At 35.3% G+C, this 19,685-nt stretch overlaps 1 protein-coding gene across 8 annotated transcripts in view; it reads right to left on the bottom strand.

Moving 5' to 3' along the window:
• Window positions 1-19,685, bottom strand: part of PRMT3 (protein arginine methyltransferase 3) — a 135,402-nt gene that overhangs the window by 43,793 nt on the left and 71,924 nt on the right. For all 8 annotated transcript variants that reach the window (XM_019948377.3, XM_033862634.2, XM_019948375.3 and 5 more), the window contains 3 exons: window positions 17,113-17,191; window positions 6,336-6,523; window positions 4,238-4,324 (listed from right to left, as the gene is read on the bottom strand). In XM_019948377.3, the coding sequence (XP_019803936.1) occupies window positions 4,238-4,324; window positions 6,336-6,523; window positions 17,113-17,191 (354 nt within the window). The remainder of the gene's footprint in view (window positions 1-4,237; window positions 4,325-6,335; window positions 6,524-17,112; window positions 17,192-19,685) is intronic.

The raw sequence follows: 19,685 nt of genomic DNA, 5'->3' as shown, positions 1-19,685 counted from the left end.
GGAGCTTATACAGACAGATGCCAATATAAATGCTGCTGGAACACAGAGTAAGAGAACATTACACAATTACATAAATGACATTAAAAAATAAGCCATAACTCACAAGATAAAACACACTGGTTCTAAATTGTATAGCCTTAAATCATTTGCTTTTGAACTCCTATAAACTTTCCATAAAAATAAAGGACTTTATTCTTCATTTACTGCAAGGGTAGACAGGCTGATATGATAGATAGGAAGCCAGTTGCTAACTAAAGCTTCGTACCTCATCATAAAAGCAAAGGTGATTTGACCTTAACTGTCAATAATATCAACTGATACAGTAAAAAATGGTCAGAAAATTGCTATGTATGTGTTACTAGCATTCACTGGAAAATTATCCTTCAACCATTATAGACAACCAAGACTCAAACATTTACATATAAGTATCAAATCATGTTAAATTCCCCAAAACATAAAGTTTGCTAATGCAAAACATTAAATTAGAAATGCTATCAAATTTCTTCTGGGCTGTATGTGTGTGTGTCTGTGTGTATGTTGGTGGGGGAGACTGAAAAGAAAAGATATTTTTCCATTAAAGGCTCCAACACACTTCACAAAGCCATCTAAAAGCACTATCGGTCTACAGCACACATGCGATCGAAATTAAATTCAAAGAGGGTGTTCTAAGCATCTTGTTAGTTTGAAAAATCCAGTTTCCTCCAATATTTTAATTAGGTCACAAATTTAGAATCTCATTATGAAATAAATGGTTATGCATAGATTTCAAATGGGCTTAACTATTCAGAGAAATCGTCCATCTTATTTTTTAGCTATTCATTCAAGTTTCCAGCATAAGAAAGCAAGCATTTAATGTATTTGAAGGTTTGTACTTAGCAGTACAAAACTGGATATCTTTTTCTTCACTCTAAGAAAGCCACACCTCTTCCTCCCCAAAGTAACTTTCTCCATCACTTTACCAGGCATTGTTTTTTATTTCCCATATTTCCATTAATTCTTCTGATTATGTAATGGAGAAACAAAGTTCCAATTAGGCACTCATCCTCTTAATACCTTTTCTAATGGATTATTCCCAAGTAAGCAGGCAAAAATTCTAAAAAGTAGCCGCAGAGACTAGGCTTGCATAATAGCTCCAGATGGCTGGCAGGGGAGAGTGTAAGGAGCTGGCACAATGTCAAAGAGCAAAAGACAGCTGGAGCAGGTACGGGTGGGTGGTTGGAATTCACAGACAATGAAAATGTAATAAACGCATTAGGCCACAAATCTTACTCATGTCAGGCTCATGTTAGAGGACACATACTGGGAAGGAAAGGAAGGTTTTAAGAAATATAGATGATCGGGCTTCCCTGGTGGCGCGGTGGTTGAGAGTCCGCCTGCCAATGCAGGGGACACGGGTTCGAGCCCTGGTATGGGAAGATCCCACATGCCACGGAGCAACTAGGCCCGTGAGCCACAACTACTGAGCCTGCGCGTCTGGAGCCTGTGCTCCGCAACAAGAGAGGCCACGATAGTGAGAGGCCCATGCACCGCGATGAAGAGTGGCCTCCGCTTGCCACAACTAGAGAAAGCCCTTGCACAGAAACGAAGACCCAACACAGCCAAAAATAAATAAATAAATTTAAAAAAAAAAAAGAAAAAAAAGAAAAAAAGAAATATAGATGATTAATCAAACAACTATAAGCTTACTCTGAAAGGGTGAAGAAATAAAAATAAAAGCAAAAATAAACAAATGGGACCTAATCAAACTTATAAGCTTTTGTACAGCAAAGGAAACCATAAACAAAACAAAAAGACAACATACGGAATCGCAGAAAACATTTGCAAATGATGTGACTGACAAGGGATTAATTTCCAAAATATACAAAGAGCTCATACAACTCAACAACAAAAAAACAAACAACCCAATCAAAATATGGGCAGAGGGCCTCAACAGACATTTCTCCAAAGAAGACATACAGATGACCAACAGGCACATGAAAAGATGCTTAACATCACTAATTATCAGAGAAATGCAAATCAAAACTACAGTGAGGTACCACTTCACACCAGTCAGAATAGTCATCATTTAAAAAATCTACAAAATACAAACGCTGGACAGGGTGTGGAAAAAAAGAAACCCTCCTACACTGTTGATGGGAATGTAAATTGGAGCAGTCACTATGGAAAACAGTATGGAGGTTCCTCAAAAAAATAAAAATAGGGCTGCCATATGATCCAGCAATCCCACTCCTGGGCATATTTCTGGACAAAACTATAATTCAAAAAGATGCATGCACCCCAATGTTCATAGCAGCATTATTCATAATAGCCAAGACATGGAAGTAACTTAAATGTCCACTGACAGACGAATGGCTAAAGATGATATGGTGCATGTATACAATAGAATACTACTCAGCCATAAAAAAGAATGAGATAATGTCATTTGCAGCAACATGGATGGATCTAGAGATTATCATACTAAGTGAAGTAACTCAGACAGAGAAAGACAAATACCATATGACATCACTTATAAGTGGAATCTAAACTATGACACAGATGAATTTCTCTACAAAACAGAAACAGACCCAAAGACATAGAGAACAGACTTGTGGTTGCGGGGAGGGTGGGGTGGAGAGAGATGGAGTGGGAGGTTGGGCTTAGCAGATGTAAACTATTATATATGGAATGGATTAAACAACCAGGTCCTACTGTATAGCACAGGGAACTATATTCAATATCCTGTGATAAACCATAACGGAAAAGAATATGAAAAAGAATGTGTATATACATATAACATATATATACATATATATGTTATATATACATTCTTTGCTGTACAGCAAAAATTAACACAACATTGTAAATCAATTACACTTCAATAAATTTTTTTAAAAAGAGGTCTTTTTTAACTCTCAAGGATTACTAATATCAAAACAGAGTAAGTCTAAGAGTTAAAGACTTTAGCCTGTAATTTCAATTGACCAAATCATTTCAGTTACTAAAAAGTAGAATTAGAAAATCTGGGATAAACGAATGGGAAGAATGAGATTTTGCTTTTCACCAATTAAATGAATATATAATGGGTGCTTAATGATCATAAATCTGGGATTTAGATACTAAACTTTTCAAAATTGTAAAACCAATTTCAATGAAAAAAGGAATTCCTCAAAACATCAAAGAACACAAACTCATTTGGATATAAAATAATTATTGGCTCAAAATGAACTGAAAAAATTTTAAAGAAATCATATAATCTTTTGTATGTCAATCTGAGCAAAGTATTGAAAAGAATCAGGTTGAAGAGTCACAGTTAACATGACTATCATCTGTTTCACACAGTTTCTGACAATACAGTTTTCAATACAAATTTTAATTCTGAAGTTATAATTCGTATTTTTTAAACAATATAATTAAAATTTAAAATAATATAAATATTTATATCATAACACCTATGTAAATTCATACCTTCTTAAGTAAAGGCCTACATTTTATTAACATTCTGAGTCTCCCGGTAAAGGCATATATTGTTACCTTAGTATGAATATACATTTAGAAATTATTTAAGAAAAGCATTACTACATTTTAATAACATTTCTGGCTACATTGTAGGTGCTTTCACATATTATATCACTAATCAATGTAACTAGTCTTCTAGTCAGAAAGGATTATTAACATTTTTCTTAAAGCAGTTGATTAGTCTGAGGTACAGATTACCTAAGGTAACTTGAACAAAGTAACAAACTAGTGAGTGGCAGAACCAAATGTGAAACCAGATTTGTCTAACTCTTCTAAAGTGCATACTTTTTCTATTACACCAGGTTGCTTCTTTAAGGAAAGGTAAACAATCAGTTTCTTCATTATTTTTCTCACAAGAATATAAAATATTACACCAAATAAACATCTTATTTCCATCTAAATTGAGTGTTAAGAGTTACTGAGAGGAGCAGGACATTAATTTTTGTCTATGAAGATAAAGTTGAGTGCTCTCAGTTAATTATATGATAGGTAATAATGAAGAATCTATAAAGAAAAATCATTCTGTAAACATGGTTCCCTAATACTTTCTCTTCTGAACTAAACTAACTTTTCTGAAGTCTACTGACCTATTAAAACAGATCTATTCGATAGTCTAACAAAGGCAAAGATAGACTGTCAAAGGCAATAGTCTTTTTCATTTATCACAAGCCTGGTAATTCATTAGCCTGCCAATCAACTGCACTACTAGAGAGATCTGTGAAAGTAGAATGAAATAGCTTACCGTGCACAACGATGTCTTTGTGATTTTTAGGGTGAAATCTGAAGAAAACTCCAAATCTGAGACACATGTTGTATGGCAATCTATATGCTACCCGTGAAAAAAGAGTGGAGGGAAGAACTTAGTAAAAATAGTAAAAATAAAACCAGAAACAAACAGAAAAGTATTCCTTCTTTTTTTTTTATGCAAAAAGGATTACTGTAAACCAATGCTTTGCCAACTTTAATCATTCACACCCCACTTTTGGGATTATTTCTAAATTTAAGGGCTACTAGCACTATTATTCAGTTAATTTTTCTTTAAATCAAATTAGTGTTTTTTACCTAGACTTCTTATAAGAATAATATATATCAAATCATGGCTCTGTTGTACTAAAGTTTTTTCTAAGACACATTAAAATACTCTCAAATAAAAAATGCTTTCCTGTGTTCCAACTAAAATCATTCTGTATACCACCAGTGGTATACATTTACAATAAATTATGTGTGATAACAGTTAATAGTTTTGTAGGAAATGCCAACTTGAAAACATATGCTATTTAAAAGGACAAGGTGTTTTAGAATTCACTCTTGTAAGTGCATCTGAAGTTTCTTACATACTAGGAAAAACCACAACAATTCCAACCAACGAGCAAAACCAACTACGAAGATTCACTTCAGGAAAAAAATGGCCAAATATCCTTATTTTCTTATTCTGCCCTACCTAGTTCAAATCCTTCTCCATTTCACTATGGAGAGTAGATGGACTCAGCTACAGCAGTGTGACCAAATGATGCTGTAAAGGCTGTCAACATTTGACTTACCATGAGTAGGTATACAGTGAACACAATTCATATGACTACCTGAAACATTACTCTATTTTAAATAGTTTGAGAAAAATTTTAAAACATTACAGCATGGTTGCCTTTTATTTATAGGAGGATTGCAGAACACAGAACATACTATATTTACCTAAACAAAGAAAATAAGAGAAAGGGTGTATATATATATATATATACTTTTTAAATACCTTTATCAGTCCTAAATTTTCTATTTCAACGATTTTGTTTATTCATAGAATTTCTGGCATTAAGCAAAGAGATAACTAGAGAGAGAAATTAGCACACCCACATGACCCTCCTCTTTCTGCTCAGTTTTAATGCTGAGTTGGCTTACACCCCTACCCTGAGTCAAAGAACCCAAATAAATCCCTTACACTCAGTATACCAGGGCAGTGAACAGTCCTACAGTCATTAACCAGGCTGTATTTTTTTTTCTTAAAAGTTGAATGCAATTTTAATCAGCTTGTTGTTGTTGAGAAACTTTGTGTTAACTTAAAGTAGTTTATCAATTTAAGAATATTAATGAACACTAACTGAATATCTACTTTGTGCAGAGAACAACTATTGATACTATGAAAGTAACAGTGGACTAAAAAAGAAGAGACAATGTTCTGAACTTAACACTGAACAGGCTATATTTATCTGATGATACAACTGAAACAGATGAATTAAGAAGTCTTTTAAAAAAGCAACAGGACTTTCACTCACTGCAAAGTTATTAGTCCACCCATGTAAATTCGACATAGCAAAATTGACAATAAAACTAGAGATTAACATGGTGAAGAGTAAGATTAAAACACAAAAGGAATTAACTAAAGCAATGTGAACATAGTAGGGTTTTAGTTTCATGGGCACAGTCACTATAATTAATTAATCTGAAAAGGCTGGAAGAAATCTGGGTGAGAGAAGTTGTGTGAAACATATATGAACGAATAATCTGGCTGTAAACGAGATGCTAGGATAAGGCCAGAATGTGCTGGTGAAGCAGAAATGACAATACAGCAGGACTTTTTGCCTTCGCTAAGCCAAAATAAATGATTCAACCCTTCAGTATAAGGAACTTCAATATATAAAGAGAAGTGATTCCAAAGGGATGACACAGTGAACTGGCAAATATTATGATATCAAGCTGCTTTAGATTAATTAAAATAGAAAGAATAATTACTGTTTTGAAGATACATATATAAAATCAATATATTAATTTGAAATACTAAACTCATAAATGAAAACTAAGAAAAATAGCCATACTGTTAAAGAAAATAAAATTAGTAAAATACCTACCTTAATACTACAGGGGTCTGAAATAAGAGTCTTTGGATCTAAAACTTCCACCACAGCTTCTGGAATAACTGCTTTCTTCATGCAGGACATGTTGAAGCCATAGACATCATCCCAAAAAGTAATTCTATCAGCATGTTTATTCATATCACTTACTGCCACAAGGCTGATAGTGCAAATATCAGGGTAGACTGTAACAAATAAAACAACGAACAATTTAGCATTATCTCTCTTTGTAACAAAATATAATTTTTAAAGGCTAAATATAAATATCAAATCCAACAGTACAGATTGCTGGCAAATGATTACTAGCAGCAGGGGATTAACAAAGGTATAGATCAGAGAAAATAACCAAGTTCCATGTTGTGGCCTCTTTAAAAAAATAATAAATAAAAGATTTCTATTACTGTGATGGTAAGATTAAAACAAAGATTTCAATGATGGGTTCCCACTCAAATTATTTAGAAAGGATGGACACAATCCTGAAATAAACATATCTATTAACATTAAACATGCTGACTGTAAAAGAGGTACTAGATTTTTACTTTAAATGTTCCTCTGAAACGTGAAGAGGCAAATCCTTTAAAAAGGTGTGTTGTGTGATAGAATTTTACAGTTGTGTAGAAGACCAGTTCATATTACCCTCTCTCATCCATTATGAAAGGTAAACATTTATGAGCACCAAATGTGTGCTGATAAGTTATTCTATTTTACAGACTGTGCATACATGTCCCTACTCAAACTTACATTTACACAATTCTGACAAATATATTAGCAATTATTAGTGATGTAATAAATACTAAGAAAGGGGAAGCACAAGTTACTAAGGGACCTACAGAAAAAAACAGCTAACTCAGAAATCTGAGTTAGCTGTAGCTGTAGCAGGGGAACAAGGATATTGTTTAAGGCAAGAACTGAAGACCAACTAAGTTACCAGTGGGAGGGAAAGAGTGTTCTAGGCAGAGGGGGCAGTGGGCATGTAGGGGCACAGTACACTCCAATTTGAGAGGAACAGTGAAACAGAAGTCGACAAAGGAGGGACCAAAGAAAACAGTGCTGAGTAAACCACATTAATAAATCAGACTTTATTCTAAGAATAATGATAAGCCAGTGAAAAATTTTACATAGGGTAGCAACTTGATCAGATTTTGGTCTTAGAAAAGCCACCTTGAGTGCAATGTGGAGAATAAAAGGTAGGGAGTAAGACTAAGAGACAAACTAAGAGATAAATGTAATAATACAGGCGATCTGAAATAGAGTGACGGTTGTGGGAATGGAGAGGAGGAGATACAGTCAAGGGGTGTTTAGGAGGTAGAACTCATAGGGCTGTAAGACCGGCTGGCTGTGAAGGTGAGAAAGAGGGAAGAGTCAAGGATGACACAGTTTTAGACTTAGCAACTGGGTAAACTGTGGTACTAACCATTATAATAGGAAATAAAAAAAAGGGCAGATTCAAGAGGAATATGAGAGTTTAATGCTTATGAGACAAACAGGTAAAAATATCCAACAAACAGCTGACTATACAGGTCTGAAATTCAAAAGCGGTGATCTGGGTTCAATATATAAATTTGGAACCGTGAGCACATAAATGCAAGTATAAGTTATGGGAGCTTATGAGGTCACCTAGGGATACATAATGAGCAGCGGAATTTAAGGGATGAGTAGAAGAAAAGGAGGCTGAAAAGAAATGGCTGAGAAGCTAGACCACAGAAGTAAGAAGAAAACCAAGAGAGTAAGTGTTAAGAGAGGTAAGGAAAGAGAGAGTTCAGGGAGAAACTCTCTTCTCATAACTAGTAAAAACCTTTATAACACAAAATTTAAAAAATAACATTGATGTTCTTTTTTTTTTGGACTAATAAATAGCAAAATTAACTTTGTCCTTCAAATGTCAACATGTAGGGGATTCTTGAATTAAAATATAAGTTACATACCCCTGTATCAACAAACTGAAAGCAAGTACATATGTGCCAAAAAATGCACAAAGGAAAAAATTTTACTATTATTAACTAGCCTTCAGACTTAAACAGCAGAGAAATAACCCTCTCCTTCCCCCAAACTCTGTTTCTCTCCACAGCTGTAGGAATTTTATTATTCAACGACAGCAGCACTAAATTATCTTCTAAATAAAGCCCACGATAAGATCTGCTGGCATCAGAGCAATTGCTTCTTCCAAACCTGACATGTGAGATACCCAGAAAAAATAACTGGTGCTATGTCACTGATAAGAAGTTTCTCAAGTCTTCTCTAAGGGGGCATGTAAGGCAGATATGATAGCTGCATTGGGCTGGAGTCGACTGCTGTGTAAACTGAGTTACTTCTACCCTCCTCTTCCTCCACGGATGTGTTAAGCCTCTTGACTGTGTTTAAATTTCTGATCAATACAAATTTTTCAAAGTAAATGATGTGCTACTGTAAATGCTGACCCAGCAAGAGTATCTGCTACAGGAAAGGTATGTATGTTTAGTTTCCTGAACCAGGTCCTTACTATGAGAAGCACTGAAGAAGAAACAGAATTCTGAAGCAACGTTAGATAGTTGGCAACTTCTTTTTGTATACTTTGTCAGACTTAATATGACCATCATGTAAGCTTTCCAACATTATATCCTGTTAATTTCACCCTTAAAGAGGAACATAATAAGGGTACAGATCAGGGGTCAGCAAACATTTTATGTAAAGTGACTGTTTTAGGTTTCGTGTATGGTCTTTATTAAAGCTACTCATCTCTGCTGCTACGATGTGAAAGCCCCAAAGACAATATATAAATACACAAGCATGGCTATTTTCCAATAAAACTTTATCTACAAAAACAGGCAGCACACCAGATATAGATATCCCTGATGGAGATGAGGGAAAAATGGATGAGGGAGGTCATTATCAGGGCCATTATACTGCGCTACTTCTGGGAGCACCACTCACGGTGTCCAAATATCCCCTGGAGTTGTGCAGTGTACAGTCAAGCTACTTAACATGGTTCACAGAGTTCTTCTATTTTAGAATATTATTAAAAATCTTAGTGAACTTAAAATACTTACTACCTAGCCCTTTGTAGAAAAAGTTTGCTGAACTCCGGCTCTGTATCAAGCAATATGATGTACTAGTCAGTAATATTACTAAGAAATAAGGATAGTTTTTTCATTCATAAGGAAAAACTATAAGTTACTAAAACTAATTAAAAAGTTTTGAAAATATGTTGGTAATAAGAGAAACAGACTAAAGAGGAATATGATTTAACTTTTCCAAGGTTTACTTATTTATTATTAACTTATTAATTAATTAATTTGGCTGCTCCGGTTCTTAGTTGTGGCACGTGGGATCTTCATTGCGGCACGCGGGATCTTTTACTTGCATGCGGGATCTTTTAGTTGAGGCAGGCATGTGGGATCTAGTTCCCCAACCAGGGATCAAACCCAGGTCCCCTGAATTGGGAGTGCTGAGTCTTAACCACTGGACCACCAGGGAAGTCCCTCAAGGTTTATTTTTCAAGCTAATTATATTTCACAAAAATACAGAAAATCAAAAGAATAAAATAAAATATAATACAGAAAATCATGGTTCCTGTATTTGTTAGAATTTAGAAATGAAATTAGCTTTTATCTTTCAGTTAGTAAGATCTATGAATATTTATGAAAGACTTGTTATCAATGCTATAGGTCAATTTGATTCTTTATCCATCTCCTCAGAGCTGGCTAAAATTTTGGGCCACTTGTCAGAATCCTGACTAACCCTTTACCTTCATATTCTGACACATTTGTCACCTGATTTTTGTCAGAAAGAAGCATAATTGAATAATTATTCCTTCTTGTAGGTGAAATTAACAAAGTGTTGATTGGACAAAAGCACCCTCTTAACAGACCATTTATAAATTCATGGCTTTGACATCTGTGTCCTTCTCGATTCACTGCCCAGAATTCATCTGTCACTAGAACAGCTCACATGGTGAACAGATAAAGATGGGAAATCCTTTATCCCTTAGAAATGCCTCACAAACTTTTGGACACTAAAGGATAAGACTGAGATGCATAAAGAAACAATTCCTAGTAAACACTAGCATCACTGCTTGTATATAAATAACCAGAGAGGAAAAAGGTTTAGAATGAAAGGAGATAATAAATAAATCAAAATAGACTGTCCTTTTCACAATATATGTGAACCACATGGAGGTAGACTTCACTGAAATAATAGTCAACAATACAATGACTGACATGCATAAATAATTTGGGAGTTGAATAAGCTTAAAAAAATAATTTATATAATAAGGTTATCTTAAAAATTAACTAATATTTATTTGGAAATTGGAACATCTTCTCATCGTTAACTTATAATAAATGCATAAATAGTGATTAGGCCCACATTCTAAAGCTTAACTAGGCTAAAATGTTGCTGCAATATGCATTGAAAAATTGTAATAAGAAAAAAAGGTAGAAAATGACACTACTGCAATATCACTGAACAAAACAAAAATAATAAATGTGGGAAAAACAGATTTGAAGATGAGGAAGTACACAGTAAATTATGGAAATACTAAAGAAACCTCTAAGCACTATGAGACAGTGTTAGTGGCTGATTACACTGAGATATGTACTATACAAACAGCAGGTGATAACACCATGATGCCTAAATTCATTTCAAAACTTTTATAAGGTATAACCTTAACACTAATCTCATGTTTACCAGCTATAACTCGGGGGGGGGGGGAATTAACATTTATTGAGCAACTATTTTATGTCAAGCATCTCATTCAGACTTTTGACTGATTCTATAAAGCTGGATTATAATCCTCATTTTTCAGATAAGGAAACTGAAATTCAGAAAAATTAAGTAACCTGCCCAAATTACTGGTCTTCATCAGCTAACTAGGTAACTAATCATCTGATGAAGCAGGGATTTAACTGAAGGTCTGACTGCAAAATCTTTATGCTTTCCATTTATTCATGATGCCAAATTTTATGCTTTTCAAATGGAAAAAAAGGAAAGAGGAACTCGACTATCCCACAGTAAATGAGCACCTGTTGGAGAAGAAAGAGGAAGGAAAAAAGGGTTGAGAAAGTTTAGAGATTAATAAAATTTCAGGGCAAAGTGAGGAAAATGGAAACATTCAGCCTTACCCATTCCATCTGAGTAAAGGAATGAGGTGATAAGGTAAAAGAGATCCTAAAAAGGAGAGCAACCAAGCAGAAATGGGGGAGGAGTCAGTAAAGTCTACAGCTCAGCTTTCTACAGAGAGGGAAATAGTAAGAAAAGTATATTTGTAAACCTGGACTTTATAACAGAGGCAATTTCTTATTCGCATAGATCAGGTTTCCAATGCAAATTCTAATGCAAAACCTGAGAGAGACAGATCTGTCAGTGTATATAGTACATATCTGCCACTCTATTTTGCTGCCCCCCTCTGAACTGTTTGAGAGATTTCCTATGTTGAGGCAGGGCCTACTTCCCTCTATGAAAGCTGAAAATGACAAAAACTTGCTTTCCCTCCCTCCCTTGCAAGTTAGGCATGAATACATGACTTAGGCTCTACTAATGATATACACCTAAACCTGTGTCTACTTTTCAGAGGCAGCAATACCTACTGCTGGGTACATCTTAAATAAATTCTTACGACAGGACTCTTCCCCTAGATTTTGGTTCAAAAGGATCAGACGTGGAGTCTGAAGATCCATATTTTTAACAAAAGGTCCCAGTTACTGTGATGGTCTGCCAAGATTAGGAAACAATGACTTAGGATACGGCTGTCTTAGTAACTTGCTTTGTACTGAACATAGTGCTCAACTTTATAATCCTGACAACTATAAATCAGAGAAGATGTACACTGTGAAGGACCTCATAAGAAAGTTGAGTTTTGTTCTGACCATATGAGGGGGGAAGAAACCTTTCATTTTCCTTGCAATGAAAGGCAATGAAAACAACATTCTTTTCCAGTACCATGGAAGATGTCTCCTTTAATGGGCACCTAACATTTCTATGCAACAATTATGATTTTACAAAACTATTATCAGTTCTGAGGAAGTTTCAAAGCAACGAATTATTTCTTTGTGCTCCTACAATTTCAATTGGTCCAATTCTGGACGATGTCAACCCTGATTACTTGACTAAAGTGGAGTCTGCTAGGCTTCTACATGGAAATTTACTCTTTTCTCTTTTGTAATTAGTAGATATTTTGTGGGGAGATTCTTGGAAACTAACTAGGTAAGTATTCCATTCTTAAACTTTCAGATTATTCATTTTATATATAAAAACCTTTTCAGGGCTTCCATGGTGGCGCAGTGGTTGAGAGTCCACCTGCCGATGCAGGGGACGCGGGTTCGTGCCCCGGTCCGGGAAGATCCCACATGCCGCAGAGCGGCTAGGCCCGTGAGCCATGGCCGCTGAGCCTGCGCATCTGGAGCCTGTGCTCCGCAACGGGAGAGGCCACAACAGTGAGAGGCCCGCGTACCACAAAACACAAAACAAAACAAAAAACCTTTTCAGTAGCTATGAAGATGGGCATGATTTTGCTCCTTAATGCTAAGCCTTATTCATATAATTATATAATATTTTGCCCCAATTCCCTTTTGTTTGGTATCAATATCATGACTTTTTTTCTATTTGCCTGAGTATCTTTTTTAACCCAAGTTTAACTTTTCTATATAATTTTGTTTTAGGTGTGTCACTATATAGTGCACAGAATTGGGTTTTCTCTTGTGATCCAATCTGAAATTCTTTTTCATTTAATAAATGAATTTAGTCCATTTACATTACTGATATGAGAACTTTTTCTTGTTCACAACTCTACCATTTTATATTATTCTGTATCTGTAGTTTTTATTTTGTTTTTTAAGTAGTTCAACTACATGGTCTTTTTGCTTTTTCCTAAGTATTAATTCTTTAATTTACAAAGTTTGCCTTTTTGTTCTAGTAGCTAACTTTATAATTACAACCTTATAGAATATCTTTAGTTGTCTATTTTAATATTATTTACTAATCTCCTATTGCGAGTAATGATAAAGTTAGTATATTTCCTTGTTTTTCCCTTTCCTTTCCTCTTCTTAATCACCCAATTATTTTTTTAATTACAAAAAGAGATGTAATGATAATACTAACAACAATTACAGAAGTAGGTAGTTAGTACAGAGTTTTAATATATTTTTCAAAATAGCTAGAAATCAAATTATGTAATAATTCATTTGACCTGAAGGAGGTGGAAGATGCTGCTTCATTTTTTTTTAATTAATTAATTTATTTTTGGCTGTGTTGGGTCTTCGTTGCTGTGTGTGGGCTTTCTCTAGTTGTGGCGAGAGGGGGCTATTCTTTGTTGCAGTGCATGGGCTTCTCATTGCAGTGGCCTCTCCTGTTGTGGAGCACGGGCTCCAGGTGCGTGGGCTTCAGCAGTTGTGGCACGTGAGCTCAGAAGTTGTGGCTTGTGAGCTCAGTAGTTGTGGCTCACGGGTTCTAGAGCTCAGGCTCAGTAGTTGTGCACAGACCCAGGTGCTCCGCAGCATGTGGGATCTTCCTGGAGCAGGGCTTGAACCCGTGTCCCCTGCGCCACCAGGGAAGCCCTCATTTTTTTTTTTTTAAGTCATCTCTATTGAGGTAAAATTTACACGCAGTAAAACTCACTCTCTGTCCTTTTTGATGTATAATCCTATGTGATTTGATAACATAGAGTTACACGATCACCACTACAATCATGATACAGACAGGATCAATGACCACAAGCCTCACCATTCAATTTTAATCAACAGTATCATTTTAATATTACCTCTGTAGTGCTAAATGTGCTCTAATGCTATTACTTGAGTTGTCAGCTTTAAATGATATCCCATAAATTCCTATTAAAGATAAATCTGGGCTTCCCTGGTGGCACAGTGGTTGAGAGTCCGCCTGCCAATGCAGGGGACACGGGTTCATGCCCCGGTCCGGGAAGATCCCACATGCTGCGGAGCGGCTAGGCCTATGAGCCATGGCCGCTGAGCCTGCGCATCTGGAGCCTGTGCTCCGCAATGGGAGAGGCCACAACGGTAAGAGGACCGCGTACCGCAAAAAAAAAAAAATAAAATAAAATAAATCCATTTAAGTATACACACTTTCCCACCTACCTCCTGCATTCCCTTTACAATTTTTGTGAGATGTGTGACACTTTTAGGGTATAAAGCATTTACATTCTATGCTGTCATCCTAAAATATACATTGGTTTTCATCTTAATTCCTTGTAAAATTATGCATTGATCTCAACCTAACATTTTCTTGGTTTTACTCCTGATCTCTTGGTTGGCTGAATGTAAAACACAACAATTTCTGATATACAATTAGTAAGTCTTAGCTAATAATAGAAGAAAATAGTAAATCCACTTTCACTAACTTTACAAAACTTAAAAAAATTTTTTTTATTTGGCCGCACCGCATGGCTCGTGGGATCTTAGTTCCCTGACTAGGGATCAAACCTGGGCTCACAGCAGTGAAAGCGCAGAGTCCTAACTACTGGACTGCCAGGGAATCCCCACAAAGCTTTATTTTTATTAGTGATAACAGTAGTAAATGAGTACCTCTAAAGTACTGTGGAACTGCCTGGTGATAAGGAGCATGAATACTCAAGTTATTGGCTGACTGTCTTTTATAAAGGCTTTACTCCATGCCATTAAATATAAAGTGAGACATAAACTGAACCTGGATTCATGTAAAAATAAACTGTGGTCCCTTCATGCTTATATGGTCTCCAATAGTCTCCCTCTCTCATAATTCAATCATTCTTTCTAAAACCTTGACACTGCTAATTGCTTAATAAATCTTTCCTTCAGAAAAACATGAAAGAAAACTTTGTTTACAATAAAAGAATGAGCATCTAGATGATATTTATTCATCAAGGCATACACAAATACACAAAATAGGCTAAACCACTTCATGTTACTCATTTCTGACTTTTCCTACTTTTCTTGATTCTTTTAACAAGTAACATTCAACAGCACTGCTTATGAAGTTAAATGCTGACCTCTCTTCAATATACTTCCAGATTATCTTAGTGCTAACAGCAGTTATATAAAAATATGGAAAGAGCTAGAATAAAGCCTCCACTTTATCCCTTTGATGATGGGAAATAGCTCTGCCACTGTTTCAGCTATAACCTCATTATTCACATGGCTGTAAGTTCTTAATGAATTTCATCAAGAATTCAATTTAAATGTATTAAGTTGCTGTCAGTCCTTCAGTAAGATCAATGAACACCACTCAGGGAAGTATGGAAACAGTTTTCTGAATCTTCCCTAGAACAACTTCAAGGCAAGAATTAGATTCAATAAAATGCACTTTAGTAAAGAAACAACAAGGGACACTGAAAAGAACAAGAATACTGGAGTCTGGCAGATCTGAGTTTAGAAAAAAAAAAAAAAATTCAAGACTTGGATACTTAATATGTACCATCCAGGACACCTATGTTTCTAAAGTCTCACAGGGCTGTTGTGAGGATTACAACACGTGAGGATTACATGTAATAAGATAAATAAAGGTACAGCGTATTATTTGGCAACTATTGCACAATCAACAAATGGTAGATAATATTAGTTTTTAGTCATTAAGTGTAGTTGTCTTTAAAAAACAATCACTGCAATTAGTGAGAGATACAGCCAATTGTTGCAGGGTAAAATATATCTAAAAATTCTAGCCACGTTCACGTCAGAGATCAGAAGCGTATCTTGAAATGGTTGCAGGAAATACAGTGATAAAATGAGAGCATTTTGAAAAACAAAGGCAATCTATTTAAATGATATTATAAAAAGAACTCAACTGTACTGGAGAATTTTCTCTATGCTTTATGTTTTGGCCTTACTGATTTTTACTGCCAAAGTAATTTCATAGAACATGGATGGGCAGGAGGCATAAGTATGGCCAAGTGCTTTATGTCACCAGTTCAAAATGTATCCTCCTTTTCACCCACTTTTATGTAACAGTTTTATCAACTGTACTCTGACCATGGAAATGATTTACTGGTTCTGAAGCTTTGAGAAAGGGAAGGTACAGGGAAAGGTGAATGAAGGGAGACATGCTATGCAATTCAGTTTTAATGATTCAATGCAAAAAACATGTATGATGTTCTATCTATGTTCCAGAAGCTGTGGAGCTCAGTGAAGAGCCAAAGATGAGTGAAACATAATCCCTGAGAACATTTATTTGTATACAACTGTTCATAGCAGAAAGCCTGTCAAAACACAATCTCACTTTGAGTACACAGAGCTAATATGATTAAAAGTTCACCATGGCCATGAAAAGGAAGCCTTCCAAATTTATTGGGATCTATTGAAAAATACTGATTGGGTATACTGTGGTTTAAAAACTTAGTAGAAACCACTCACTACTTAAATACTCTTGTTAAATTACAAAGAAGCCAGGTTTATACATTCAGTGAAGTCATGGAGTATTTGCTACCAAAGTGAATGATCTCCAACCTAGTATGAAACATTCTTTTGGGAAAAAACAGAAACAAAAAAACCCTAAATGTCACAAAGATTAAAAATCAAAGAGTCTCTGTTAGATTTTTATTTGAGTATCAAAAAGCTTCCAAATCTAGTCCTTAGTATTTTTATTAAAAGTGTTCATGAGAATACCATTAACTTAAGAGTTCTGCATATCTTATATAATGTTCTACTATCAACGGTACACTAAACAAATGTCTTAAATCTTCCTCTGATGGAAATGTCTTTCATCTCTATTGGGAACTTTCTCAGTCATGCATAGTTTATTTGAAATCCAAAGGTTCATTTGGTTCTGCTAGACTAAAATTAGATTACTAAAACTAGAATTTTATACTCACCCGATCCTCCTTTTGCCAAGTATTTGTTCTTTGCATAAAGGACAGAATCTAACATGGACTCAAAAAGAAGAAAATAGCCCTGTATAAAAAAAGAAAAAATGGATTTTAGAAAAGTGCAGTATCATCATATGCAGTTCAATTTAAATATCTGGCTAGTGTTTTAATGGAAAATATACTTTTAGTCTCTACCATATAATATTCTGCAAAGTTTGAAATTATTTTTTGCAGTAAATTCTCCACATAATAATTATTAGAAAATCAGGCCAGGGAATGGACTTGAGGACATGGGGAGGGGGAAGGGTAAGCTGGGACAAAGTGAGAGAGTGGCATGGACATATATACACTACCAAATGTAAAACAGATAGCTAGTGGGAAGCAGCCACACACAGCACAGGGAAATCAGCTCAGTGCTTTGTGACCACCTAGAGGAGTGGGATAGGGAGGGTGGGAGGGAGACAGGGAGATGCAAGGGGGAGGAGATGTGGGTATATATGTATATGTATAGCTGATTCATTTTGTTATAAAGCAGAAACTAACACACCATTGTAAAGCAATTATACTCCAATAAAGATGTTAAAAAAAGAAAAGAAAAGAAAAGAAAATCAGGCCAGGGTACAAAGTGGATCCAGAACGTTTATTACAGCAGAATATACTGAACCTTCTCTACCTGTGCTTCCACTTTCTAGACTATTATTTCTTCCACATTAAAAGGAAACTTTCAGATAGAAATTGCTAATGTATCCTATAATTTCCTGGAATACTGCAATATTAATCTAGAGCAATAGTTCTTAACTAGATTTTGCCCCTGGGGGACATTTTTCATTGTCACAGCTGGGTGGGGGCAATGCTGATAAACGTCCTTCACTGACACAGGACGGCCCCCAAACAAAGAAATGTCTGATCCCAAATGTCCACAGAGCTAAGGCTGAGAAACTCTGGTCTGGAACACCTTTTCCCAAAATGTTTCCTGCCCAAAAACATTCTCTTTGAAGAGTTTTTTTTTTTAAAAAAAAAAAAAGGAGGGGAGAGGTGAGAAAGACCAGATGCTGTATCATCCTCATATAGAGATTCATAATGCACATCAGCACATTAACAGTTCTGAGAAGTGTTATGGTAAAGAGGATGGTTGAACAAATTCTAAACAAGTATTACCCACTTTTTAACTAGAAATCTCTTTTTTTCTATTTAACATGTATCAACACCTTGCACAACTATGTTGTTTGAAATACATTTCATGAAACTCAGCCCCAGTGTGCTCCAGACTCTGGAGAACACTTGACTCCTCCACCAAGAAAGGCTAATCACAGCACAGATGAAAAGATAATCTGCCACTACTGGTGTCACAAACACAGTACATTCTAATAGTATGCTATACACTTTATTATAGAAATGATAAAGTAATCATGAGTGAGAGATCAAAGACAGTTTCTGTCAGTCTTCTTCTGGGGCCCATCCTCCAATAGCCCTGAGCAGCAGGGAAAGTCAAGTGTTCAGCACAGTGCTTAGCACATAATACACCCTATTATGGCTAAGCGTTAACCAATATGAATGTTACCCTCATGTCAGCATTCTAAATCAAAACTGTTCTCACTCATTTGTTCTGTGCACAAATAACTAAGAGGATCAATACACAACACAATGAACAAAACTGTTTTAAATGTTTCTCTAGCACAGGAAAAACCTTCAAACCCAGAATGGATAATCTTCCCAAGAGATTAATAGCAAATTTAAATTTACAGAAAATACAGCTCTAGTGCTTGAATCACTTATAAAGGAACCTAATTAAACTACTGCTAGCAACTCTATATTGGCATTTAGCTTCTCCCCACAACACACTAATCCACTGATAAGAAAATAATTGCCTACAAAAGACAGACTTAGCAACAAAACTCTTTTATTACTGTGTTTACATTCGGATAATTAAGGATTTGGTGGAAACTGCTTTCCTTGATAGAGCACTTCAGTAAAATGTCTAACTCTTATAAGTTAGTTCCTCATTAATATCATCTGTGTATTCAAAGCACAAGAGCCTTCTGGAATTCAACTAAGATATCTTTATCAATCTGACATAATTCATGCAGATCTATGCACACAGATGCTTATAAATAAGCATTTATCAGTTGATTAAAGTGAATTATAATTTTTGCCAAAAAAATTATTTGAAGAGGAGGCATCTATTTACCTAAGAGGAAAAGATCAGTTGGTAAAACATATTAGTAGGTTGGGAAAAAACGGTCCTTATTTGCAAGTTTGTTGCATGTTAAAACATTAAAATAAAATAAAATCACATTTTCATATAAATTGAGTATTCATTATAGTCCAATCTTTTTTGGAAGGGGGCAAAAAGTATAGTGTGTTACTGATCTGGCACCATGTCAAACTGTTTCTAGTATTATTCTTTCAAAGTAGTTAGTTAAATCTAAGTATTTTCCCTCTGTAAGTTCAAACTCCATCTTACTTCCACATACTACAATCAAACCAAAAAAGTTTTTTCAATCCGTAACTGAAAGTAGCTCCTTCTAGCAACATGCTCATTTATTGCATTTAAGATAAAGTTATAATTAGCCATTCAT

This window comes from Tursiops truncatus, chromosome 8 (assembly GCF_011762595.2).
Source record: "Tursiops truncatus isolate mTurTru1 chromosome 8, mTurTru1.mat.Y, whole genome shotgun sequence".
Classification (NCBI taxonomy): domain Eukaryota; kingdom Metazoa; phylum Chordata; class Mammalia; order Artiodactyla; family Delphinidae; genus Tursiops; species Tursiops truncatus.
The sequence above is the reverse complement of the archived record's forward strand: the minus strand, read 5'-3'. Positions and strand labels throughout refer to the sequence as shown.